The sequence below is a fragment of the Helianthus annuus genome, chromosome 2 (genome assembly GCF_002127325.2).
Source record: "Helianthus annuus cultivar XRQ/B chromosome 2, HanXRQr2.0-SUNRISE, whole genome shotgun sequence".
Taxonomy (NCBI): domain Eukaryota; kingdom Viridiplantae; phylum Streptophyta; class Magnoliopsida; order Asterales; family Asteraceae; genus Helianthus; species Helianthus annuus.
Window position 1 is genome coordinate 87,576,084 of NC_035434.2, and position 12,338 is coordinate 87,588,421.

At 42.3% G+C, this 12,338-nt stretch overlaps 1 protein-coding gene across 1 annotated transcript; it reads left to right on the forward strand.

Moving 5' to 3' along the window:
* Positions 1-2,179: 2,179 nt before the first annotated feature.
* Positions 2,180-4,707, forward strand: LOC110891257. The gene is made up of 2 exons (XM_022138955.1): positions 2,180-2,987; positions 4,631-4,707. Exons 1-2 carry the CDS (start codon positions 2,180-2,182, stop codon positions 4,705-4,707), a joined length of 885 nt encoding a protein of 294 aa, XP_021994647.1.
* The last annotated feature ends 7,631 nt before the right edge of the window (positions 4,708-12,338 follow it).

A 12,338-nucleotide genomic window follows, 5' to 3' on the forward strand; every position in this document is an offset into this window, starting at 1 on the left:
GAAGAGCTTGGACGAATGAAGCCCTTATCCAAGAGCTCTTGTAGTTGCTTTGACAGTTCCTCCAGTTCAGTTCGAGCTATACGATACGGTGCGCGAGCTATAGGTGCTGCTCCTGGAGCTAACTCGACTTGAAACTCGACCTGGCGATGAGGCGGTAGACCAGGTAAATCTTCAGGAAACACTTGAGGAAAATCGCGTACCACAGGGATATCCTCTATTCTTTTCTCTTTCGTCGATGCATCAGTAACTAGTGCCAAAATGGCAGTGTGCCCCTTTCGTAAACATTTCTGAGCCTTTAAGAAGGAGATGATGCCAACCACAGCACCACTCTTGTCGCCTTGAACTTCGAGAGGTTCCTTACCGGAACGAGGAATACGAATGATCTTCTCCTTACATAATATCTTTGCCTGCTGCTTTGATAACCAATCCATGCCAATGACGATGTCAAAACTACCCAGAACTATAGGAATGAGGTCGATGGAGAAAGTCTGACCAGCGAGGATAAGATTACAACCCTGAACTATGTGTGTTGCTTCTAGACTTTTACCATTAGCTAATTCTACGACTTGTTTGGTGTTTAGGGGAGTTGGAGCACGTTTTAACATTTGGCTAACTTTCAAAGACACATAACTTGTATCCGCACCCGAATCAAACAATACAGTAACATAAAAGTCGTCGAGAAGAAACTTACCCATAACTACGTTGGGATCATTTCTGGCATCACCCTGCCCCAACATAAATGCACGACCCCTTGCTTCGTTGCTGCTGTTGTTCCCACCGTTGTTGTTGTTGCCATTGCCCTGATTGTTGTTATTGTTGCGATTCTGGTTCTGGTTTAACTGTGGGCAATCACGCTTGAAATGACCTTCAGCCCCACACTGAAAACATCCCCTGTTGCCTCGCTGTTGCTGCTGCTGCGGGTTTTGTGGAGCTGGTGGTGGGTGTTGCTGATTCTGATTTGCATGTCGCGAACTCCTGCAGTCTTTAGCTTCATGCCCTATCTTGAGACATCTCTGACAACGCTCCTTACGACACCGTCCACTGTGGTGTCTGTTGCACCTATTACACAATGGGTGAATTCCCCGATATCCACCCTGCCCCTGACCACCAGAAGATTGCTGACCCGAACTCTGGTAGTCATTTATCTTGCGCTGCTGTGCTTGAGACTGAACTGAGACTGAACTTTTACTGGAATCCCCATCCCACTTTCTCTTGTTGTCGCTGGGAGTAGCAAGTGTAATAGAAGTAGTAACGGTAGCAGTAGCGCTGATACGTTTAGGCAGCCTGTTCTGTTCCACTGCCTGATCCGTGAGGCGATGAGCAAGGCGTTGAATAGCCTGGATATTGTCAAGATTAGCCGATGTCACATGGCTCTGAATTTCTGGCGCTAACCCCTTCAGATACAACTCAATGCGCTTGATTGGAGGGTCCACCATAGTTGGACACAGCACGGCCAGCTCGTTTGACCTTTTAGTATAAGCTTCAATTTCTGACCCAGTCATTTTCAAATGGTAGAACTCATCTTCCAACTTGTGAATATCTTCCCGTGTGCAGTATTCCCTTTTGATCAATTCCTTGAAATCATTCCAAGGGGTGGCGTTAGCAGCTGCCAACCCTAGGATCTGTACCTGCGTATTCCACCAAGTTAACGCGATTCCTTCCAAAGTACCAGTGGCGTACTTGACCCTGCGAGCCTCAGGGCATTCACACATTTCAAATACTGACTCTAGCTTCTCAAACCAATGGAGGAGTCCCACTGCCCCCTCGGTGCCACTGAATGTGCTTGGACGACAGTCCATGAAGTTCTTGAAAGTACATACAGGCTGCTGAACGGGTTGACCTAATGTGTAAGAACAGAATGAGGTTAAACATAAGAGTTCTTGAAAGTACATACCTCCTGCGTTTGCAGCTGCAAGTGCCGCAGCAACTTGTTCATTGATAAGAGCCGTCAACTGGGCTTGAGTCATGTTAATGCGTCCAGCCATTGTTCTTCATAGTAAAAGTAGTGTAAGTGAGAATGGTTCGCGAGTAGTGCGATGACAGAAGAGTGTAAGCACACGAGTGTTCTCAAGCAATAACATATAGTGAGCAAGGTAATTTAAGCATACTACGAGCAAAGTTCTATGCAATTCTAGCATGTAGGCAATAAACATAAACCTTATTTAAAACTAAGGAAGGGATGGATAAAATGTTAGAGGATGGGCCATGGATGATAAGAAATGTTCCGATTATCTTGAAGATGTGGTCGGCCTCTATCAAACTAGAAAAAGAGGATATTAAAGCTATTCCGGTGTGGGTAAAGATGCACGATGTGCCGCTAACAGCTTATACCGAGGATGGTCTTAGTTTGATTGCATCAAAGATAGGGGTGCCTAAGATGTTGGATACGTATACTGCTACGATGTGTGCTGAATCTTGGGGAAGAAGTAGTTACGCTAGAGCTCTTATTGAAGTGCAGGCGGGGGCTGAATTAAAAAGAAGTGTCACTGTTGCCATTCCATCTTTAGATGGTAATGGTTATTCTAAGGTGGAAGTCAAAATTGAATATGATTGGGAGCTTTTAAGGTGTTTGTCTTGCTGCGTTTTTGGTCATGATGATAGTTCGTGCCCAAAGAACCCTCAGGTTGTTCCGAATGGGGATTATGGAAAAAATGGTGATGATTTTCAGGTTGTGGGTGCTAAAAAGAAGAAAGCTACTACTCAAGGGCTTCATATAAAAAATCAAAAACCTAAGGTAGTCTATCGTCCAGTTGCCAAACCTAAACCGAATTCGGCTGTGAAAAATTCGAATCAGGTTTCAACGTCGAACCCTTTTGATAGTCTTAAAGATGACGATGGTAATGGTACCATGGTGGGTCGAGTGGCTGGTAATCAGGGAGGTACCACCGTGGGTCGGGTTGAGAAGAAACCTTCGAGGGACAGGCAAGAATCGGATGAGGAGGAGGTCGAAGAAGTCTACAACGAAACTAGTGCATTCATGACATCGGGTACTCATCCTTTTTCTTCAAAAGCAGGGGCAAGCACCTCTTCTTCCAAGTTCTCGAATGGATAGATTGTCTGCTTTTCGTCTGAAGGGGCTGCGGTTTTGTGGCCACTTTATTTTTGATGATGGTGGTTGAGATGATGTGTTTGTGGTTTGCATTGTTTGTCTACTAGATGTCGAGTCATGATGTATAGTAGACTAGGTTATGGGGTATTATAGGTCTTTGGTTTTGTTTTTGTTTTACATATATGGGGCATGTCCTGTATATGAACTAGTGTGGAACACATCCTCACTACTTGTACTTAATTGCGGTTGCATTTTAATAGAATCACCGGGGTAACCCTTTACCCAAAAAAAAACATAAACCTTATTACCTAGGAGCACTGTTCTGGCTATAGTCTGGTTTTAATAAAAACGTTTTTCCCATATTAAAACCAAGTTCTCTATAACCAATGGCTCTGATACCAATCTATCACACCCCAAAATCCACCCGCGGAGTATCACCGCTTGGGAGCGTGACTGACCAGGATCAAGCCACCAATCATATTGAACATGTAATTATTATATAAAAGTAAATGCCATTCAACCACCAATATGAAAGGTGTTCAAAACATAAGTATGTTATCACTGTTTAGCGGAAGCGTATAAATAAAACCCAACATTATAAAGTATGAAATGTCATAAAGTGTTTAACGAAACAATCACGATCCAAGCCCACAACGACCAGCTCTTCCCTGTGCAAGCTCCACGTATCTAACGACCTGCAAGGCATGTAACAGAGGATCAACAACTAGTTGAGCGAGTTCACAGTTTATAGTTCAGTAATTGTAATAGTATAGTAAGCCTTGTGTTCGTTCACTAAGTCAAGCATCGTATTAGTTCGAATCACGGCCCTCTAGGCATGTATGCGAAGATTTGAGAAAGTTTCCAAGTATTCTAGACTAGGTATATTTGTATTGCGGCCACCCGGCACCTGTGCGAAGATTAGTCATATTATCGCAGCCAACCCCGGCGTGTATGCGAAGATCAATTCTATTAGTATCACTAGTCTAGTAGTATCTTATCAATAACCTTCCTCACCCGAGGATCATATCACTAATTTCCATTATCTAGGTAAGTACAAGTAAATAATCAAATCCCATTCCCACCCTGGGAACCCCATGCCTTGGCTGTGTGAACTCACCTTGGTTTGCTTGGTATGTTATTGCTTCTAGGGTTTATTAAATGTCTAAGTCCGTTACACACGACCTAGGATACATTGCACATGATACGATGTAAGTGTTACATTCAAGTAGGGTTTACAAGTCCTTGATATTCAAGCAATTGTGTTATGTGTGTTCATTGTGTACAGAATGATATGAAGAGGGTTAAGGCATATCTTGCTTGTCATAGGACTAGTTAGGCGTTCCGAACGCGTTTTACGCGGACGACGCGTTTTATGATGGAGGAGCTCTGGGCGATTTGGAGAAAACCGTGAAACCCTCAATTCCTTCAATCAAATACTAATCTCGATTGACTTTGTTTAGCAACTAGGGATATCGATCCTCAATCGATCCTTTCTCTAATCAATTGAAATCGGATTACGGATTTTATTTTGCCTAGGGTTTCGGTTTTGTGGATATTCTGTTCGTTTGTTTTTGTTTTCAGAAATCTTATTACTTCTTTGGATTGCCGATTTGCATCAGGGTTTCAGCAAGATCAACTCATTGTCCGTTTCAGTTTAGGGTTTTGCGGCGCTTCAGATTAAGATTGACGGCGGCTAGGGTTCTGGTCACGGCTGCCTTTTTTCTGATTCGGTAATCCTTTTTTCAACGATAATTCAGTCTAGGGTTGGTTTTGTTCGTATTTCAGCTTGACGGCGGCTAGGGTTTTGATTGTTTTGATTGGGTCAGCCGGCATACGTTTTGCTGAATCTCTAGTGTCGGCTGCTAGGGTTTGGCAATATTGTAATGGATGTACGTAACAATTCGGGTGGTAACCAACAGGATTCTCGTGGTAAGCCGAGATTATCATTTGATCAAATAGCTGCCCGGTTTCTTGATGTTGATGGGAACACTTTGCAGCCAAAGCGGGGTGTAACGATTGGAACGCAAAGTGACACTAAGGCTTCAAACATCATCGATGATCTAACGAAGGTCACAGTTCCAGTTTGCTTGGAAAAACGGGAAGTAGGAAATTCAGACAACTTTTGGGACTACCCTAGCAAATATACACCAAAATCAGATTTTTTTGGTGCATCCTTCTCAGCTGAAAACAGGGCTGCTCAAGGTACTTCGGGGCATGCCGAGCCTGTTTCCTTTGCTCACATTGTTAAGAATACAAAGGAGAATACCGCAAAGGAGAAGGTAAAGGTTAATTTTCGGATGATGGAAGCTAGCGAGTCGGTTGATGGTGCTGATGTTGTCATTCCGTTGTCTTCGGTCAAACAGGTCTCTGACAGGTATGCTAACACGTTGTATGGATATTTTCTGGGCAAAAGGCTGGCTTTTCCGGTGGTGGATTATTTTGCTAAGAACAACTGGGTGAAATATGGTCTTTCGAGACTAATGATGAATGCAAACGGTTTCTTTTTCTTCAAATTCAAAACAAAGGAAGGGATGGATAAATTGGTGGAGGATGGACCTTGGATGATTAGAAATGTTCCGATAATTTTGAAGGAGTGGTCGGCCTCTGTCAAGTTGGAAAAGGAAGATATAAAGGCTATCCCTGTTTGGGTTAAGATGCATGAAGTGCCGTTAGCAGCATATACTGAGGATGGTCTTAGCCTGCTCGCTTCTAAGATAGGGGTGCCTAAGATGCTAGATTCGTACACTGCTACAATGTGTGCTGAGTCATGGGGAAGAAGCAGTTATGCTAGAGCTCTCATTGAAATTCAAGCTGGGGCTGAGTTAAAGAGGAGTGTTACAGTTGCAATCCCAGATTTAGAGGGTAATGGTCACTCTATGGTGGAGGTTAGAATCGAATATGATTGGGAGCCTTTAAGGTGCTCATCTTGTTGTGTGTTTGGTCATGAGGATAACTCGTGTCCAAAGAGCCCTCAGGTCGTTTCGAGTGGGGATTCTGGAAAGAAAATTGATGACTTTCAGGTTGTGGGTGCAAAGAAGAAGAAATCTACTAACCAAGGGCTTCACATGAAAAATCAGAACCCTAAGGTAGTGTACAGACCAGTTGTAAACCCTAAACCAATCTCGTCCTTGAAGAAGCCGGTGAACAATCAGGTATCAACGTCAAACCCCTTTGATGCTCTTAAGGATGATGATGGTGGACAGGGAGGTAGTACTGTGGGTCGTATAGAGAAGAAGGAGAAAAAGTCGAGTGACAGGCAGGAGTCAGATGAAGAGGAGGTCGAGGAAGTCTACAATGAAACTAGTGCATTTATGACATCGGGTACTCATCCGTTCTCTTCGAAAGCAGGGGCAAGCACCTCTTCCACAAAATTCTCAAATGGATAGGCTACTGTTGGTTCGTTTGAAGGGGTTGCCGGTTTGTGGCAACTTTATTTTTGATGATGGCGGCTGAGGATTTTGTTTTTGTTTTTTCCATTGTTTTGTCTACTAGATCATGATGTATAGTAGGCTAGGTTACGGGGTGTCATAGTTGTTTTTGTTTTTGCTGGGTCTTACATATATGGGGCATGTCCTATATATGAACTAGTGTGGAACACATCCTCACTACTTGTTCTTATTTGCGGTTGCATTTTAATAGAATCACCGGGGTAACCCTTTACCCAAAAAAAAATGATATGAAGAGATTGTTCACACATACAGGAACATACAGTTGCATTCAGTAGCATACAATCATATATAGCATCATACAGCAAGCTTTGATACACACAGCACTTGTAAAGTTCGGACTATTAGCATGCAATCAAGGTAACATCATGTTTAATTCACAAAGGTTGGACATAACAACACAATAAAAGGTCAGACAATGTTCCAGGACCAGAAATTCGGACTCAGGGTTCCCTCCTTTAAAAATCGGACCCATGAAGCCTCAACAAAACTCTGACAAATGTTCCCCCTTTAAAATTCGGACCTCCTAGGGTTTCATTTACAAAATTCGGACAAAAGGGGAGGGGTTTGGGGCCATAAAACTCGGACAGGAACAAGGGGGGCTTCCCCTTCAAAAGTCGGACTAAGGGTGGGGCTTCCTTACCTTAAAACTCGGACAGGGGGGTGGGGGACCTTCACAAGGTCGGACAAGGGGAGAGGGGTTGAAACTCGGACCAAAAGTCCTCTTGCAAAACTCGGACCACTCATGTGGTGTCAAAACTCGGACCACAACACTTTAAGAAACTCGGACCCTCTTCTAGGGTTTAAAGGTCGGACAAGGTTCAACATCACCTAAAATTCGGACTATAACCTCAAACAAGAAACTCAGACAACAACACATACGAATATTCCAGTTCATTGTAATTGTAACAGTTACGTTTTCATACAATCAGAAAAACCCTAATTCATGCTTTCACAGTGCAGAACCAAATCAACCATCAATAGTTTTGACATATTATACATCTAAATCATCAGGCAATTGACTACATACATACAACCTTATACATTTCTCAATAATCAGAATAAATCAAATAGGCAGAGAATATCATATGAAGAACTTAGGGTTTACAAGAATCACAAGAATCAAGAATTGAGAACAATCAAACAATCAATAAACAATTACCTTGAATTGATTCTAGTTAGAGTGTGGAATCAAGAGTGATGAATAGCTTGTGCCAATGATGAAGATGATGAATGCCAGAGAAGATCAGAGGATGAGAAAGTACGTTCTTTGGTTTTTGTGTGGTGATTAGTGAATGATTATGTATCATAAGGAAAAATGGGGCTCTGGGCGAATAGGGCGAATTGGGCGATTCTCTGAAAACAATCCTCTCTTCAATTCAATCCTGGTTCTGATCGATCTTGCTTAGCATCTAGGGAGTACTGATTTCGCTCCTTAGTTTCTAATCGATTGAAATCAAACTAGGGTTTCACGAGTGTAGGATTTCTGTCAGTTTCGTTCGGACGACTAAGCTATTGATTTCCGTTTTTGATTTAGGGTTCCAGCTTCTTTTCTGAATTCGGTTATTGATTGCTTCGGTTGTTGAGTTTGGATATTAATCGTTTTTCAGATTGACGGCTGCTAGGGTTTGCAGTGTTCTTTTGTTTTTCAGTCGTCATACCTTTGAATTCGGTTGCTGTCCTTTTTTTTTTTGGGTAAAGGGTTACCCCGGTTCAATATCATATATCACAAACCAAAACATACAAGTAGTAAGGAGAGTCCTCACTAGTTCACTATCCTGACATGCCAGGAAGTGTTAACAAGCTAAAAAGCAAACCACACTAAACACAAGAACAACCTCTAGACACTAACTAGAGACAACCAATGATCTACATGCAAGGCACATTCCATTTTTCTAATAAACTCTTCCCAGTCATGGAGCTCTTGACCTTCACCGAGGCTAGCTTCAATCTAACCGTAGATACAATAGCTTCAGTAATCACATGCACCGTTCTTTTCTTGGATTTAAAAAGCCTTTGATTACGTTCTTGCCATATAAAATATGCGGTCGCCGATAGAACTAACCTGCCAATCACACTTCGCATGGACTTTTTCGAAGGAACATGAATCAACCACTCAACAATATCCTCCCATTTGCTAGACATTAATTGGATTCCAGCAAAGGATTTAATTGACGACCAAACCTGCATTGAAAAAGAACACTCAAAGAACAAATGATCATGCGAGTCCGGAACCAAGGAACACAACGGACAAGACAGCAGGTTTAAGTTAGTGCTAGCACCAACATCCCATTGCTTTAACTTATCCTGAGTTTGGAGCTTCTTCTTGCAGATGAGCCATGAAAGAAAAGCATGTCTCGGAATGCAATTCGCGAACCAAACAATCTCCACCCACGGAACTGTAGCACCCTGACTTCTTATCGAATCCCACACAATTGAAGCTGAATAATCCTGCTCATTGCCCCTAGCGTCACGCCAGATTAATGAATCCGACTTGTGAGGATTAAGAATTGGCGGCTGAATAGTTAATAAAACCGGAAAAAGATCCATCCACGCTCTCGGCCACCCCCAATCTCCATCAATCACAATATCACTAACTTTGGAAGCAAGAGTGAACCCCGCATTGTGAAGCCGACGGGCTGAAACGACGTCACAAAGCGGACCAATTTGAGCCCACCGATCAAACCAAGCGGACGTACTATGACCGTTCCCAAGCTTGGAGACAATAAACGGACGAACCCGATCCCGAATTTTCAGAATATACCGCCAACTAGAAGCACTATTACCCGCGGACCGGAGCTGCCAAAACGACTGCCCTTTAATTTTATGATCATGTATCCAATTAACCCAAATAGAGTGCCTTCTGTTCAGGAGACTCCATATGTGATTGGTCATAAGCGCCATATTCATGTCCCGAATTCTCCTGATACCCAACCCACCCTCAACCTTGGGGAGACAAACATCATACCATTTCACTTTCGCACGGCCTTTCTTCATTGGACCTTGACACCAAAGAAAAGACCTCATCTTTCTTTCTAAATCAGCAATAATTCTAGCCGGAAGAATAAAAACAGACGCCCAATAAATATGCATGGATGATAACACGGATCTTATTAGTTGAAGCCTTCCAGCAAAGGATAACGTTTTGTTTTTCCAACTATCAATTCTAGCTTCCATCTTTTCAACCAGAATTTTACAATCTTTGTAAACTAATCTAGATGAGATAAGAGGCACCCCCAAATAACGAACAGGTAACGAGCCTTCCTCAAACGGCATCAACTGTAAAATGCTTTGTTTAACCTCCCTAGCAACATTGCCAAAGAAGACGGTGCTCTTCGCCATACTAGGAACTAGACCCGACACCTTCTTGAACCTATCCAAACCATCCATAATAATCCCGGCCGAATGAACATCACCTCTAGAAAACATGAACAAGTCATCTGCAAAGCATAAATTCACTATTCTTTGCTTTTTGCAACGGATATGAAAATTAAAATTAGAAGATCTCTGCACCAAATCTTTTAGAATAAGCGTTAAAGCTTCCATAACCATAGTAAATAAGTACGGTGACATCGGGTCACCTTGGCGCAACCCCCTCTTGCCTTGAAAAAAACCATGAATACTACCGTTCACTCCAACAGAGAAGGACACAGTAGTAACACAAACCATTATCCACTGCACCATTTTCGGGTGAAAGCCAAAACCCACCAGCAAAGACTTAAGAAACGACCAGTCTACCGTATCATACGCCTTTTGAATATCCACTTTAAAAGCACATTTTGGCGGCCCAACATTGCGGTGATAATTGTGCATCAACTCTTGAGTAATCAGAATATTATCCGAAATTCGTCTTCCAGGAATAAACGCTGATTGATTAAAATCAACCACATCATCCAGACCAGCCTTGATTCTGTTAGTAATAATCTTGCTAATGCACTTATAAAGAACATTGCAACACGAGATGGGACGATAATCCAGAACCGAGTTAGGGGTATTCACCTTAGGAATTAAAGCCAAGATAGTATGATTTACCTCTTTAAGCAGTTTCCCATTCGAAAAAAAATCTTGAATTGCATAAGAGACATCATTACCCACCACATCCCACGAATGTTTAAAGAAAGCCGCAGAAAAACCATCTGGACCTGGCGCTTTATCATTACCAATCGAGAACATAGCTTCCTTCACTTCCTCTAACGAAACATCCCGAACCATATTCTGAGCCTTCAACGGACACAACCTGCTATGAAATAATTCCTGATCCATGACCTCAGTAACATTACCCTCAACTCCTAAGAATTGAGTGTAATGCTCAACCAGAGCCTTAGGGACGTCCACCCCTTCAAAAACATTTCCATAACGATCCTTAATGCAATCAATACGGGTAATATGATTTCTGCACTTTAGAGAGTTATGAAAATAAGCTGAGTTTGAGTCGCCCACTTGAAGCCATTCCACCTTGGATTTCTGTTTTAAGAATCGTTCCTCATCTAGTTTGGCTTCATTAAAACTACTCACCAACGTCGCCTCATTATCACGTAAGCTCAAATTGAACGGGTCGCCATCAATAGCCTTTTGAACCGCATCTAACTCCGCCCTAATTTTAACAACGTTCTCGTGCAAATTTCCTTGCTTATACAAAAGTTTTCGCATAGGAGATTTTAATTGCTTCAACCGTTTAACAACACAGTACATACGATTACCCGTGCATGGCACCCTCCACACTTTCGAGACTTCCTCACTGAATTCAGCCTTGTGAACTAAAAAATTAGCGAATTTAAACGATTTCTGACCCACTTTCGCTAAACTTGGGAGCTTTAAAACGCATGGACTATGATCCGAAATACGATACGGTTGAAAAACAGCATGGGCCGAAGGAAACTCGACGAGAAATTGTGTATTTCCCATAATTCTATCAAGTTTCTTCATAATACCAATTCCCTTCTTCGGCTTTTGATTCCAAGTATAGTGTAACCCCACCCGGTTAATATCTAAGATCTCAATCTGCTCAACACACTCCTTAAAATCCCTCATAGCCGTAGTAATCTTTGAAGACCCATAAAGGCTATCCTCCAAGTTCAACGATGCATTAAAATCACCCAACAAGGCCCATGGTTTATTATTAACGAAACTACCATGCACCTTTAAATTCTGCCACAAATCCTTCCTTTTAACATAATCATTATCCGCATAGATAAAGGAACAGAAAAACGATTTGTTATCAGCTTTATTAATCACTTGAGTATGCATAACCTGGTTTGTTTGAGATAGGACCATAAGATCAACCACATCCGCATTCCAACCCACAATAATCCTTGTACCCTTGTCACAGATCGCCCCATTGGACGTCCAACTCCACCTTTTACAGATTCTCCGACACACATCATAAACTTTAGAGACATCCATATGCGATTCCAAGATTGCACAAACATTGAGATGATTTTCATTAACAACTTCCTGAACCTCCTTCTGCTTAAGGGAGAGATTCAAACCCCTTACATTCCAAGCTGCAATACTACCCATTAAAACTACCTGAACCGGGAGTGCTTGCCCCCTCAGAAATTGGTTTAACGCCTGCTTCCATAAAAGCTGCAGTTTCATCATATACCGTTTCAACATCCTCATCGTCATCCACATTAACTTCATTATGAGTTCCATGGCTGCTATTTGGCTCTTTGTTCCGTATATTACTTGTATCATCGCCCTCCTTTTCCAAACTAGAAAACGAGTTAAACGTAGGAACCGAGCTACTAGTAGACGCTCCCCCTCCAATATTGGCAGATTTTTTCTCAACGGGTCGGTAAACAAAATTCTGCTTCCCTTTATTAACCATAATCCCTTTCTTC

Coding starts and splice junctions, on each gene's coding strand:
- LOC110891257 (XM_022138955.1), top strand. CDS start 2,180: ATGGATAAAATGTTAGAGGATGGGCCATGGATGATAAGAAATGTTCCG. Junction 2,988..4,630: donor TAGTGCATTCATGACATCGG/GTACTCATCCTT, acceptor TTTTGTTTTCAG/AAATCTTATTACTTCTTTGG.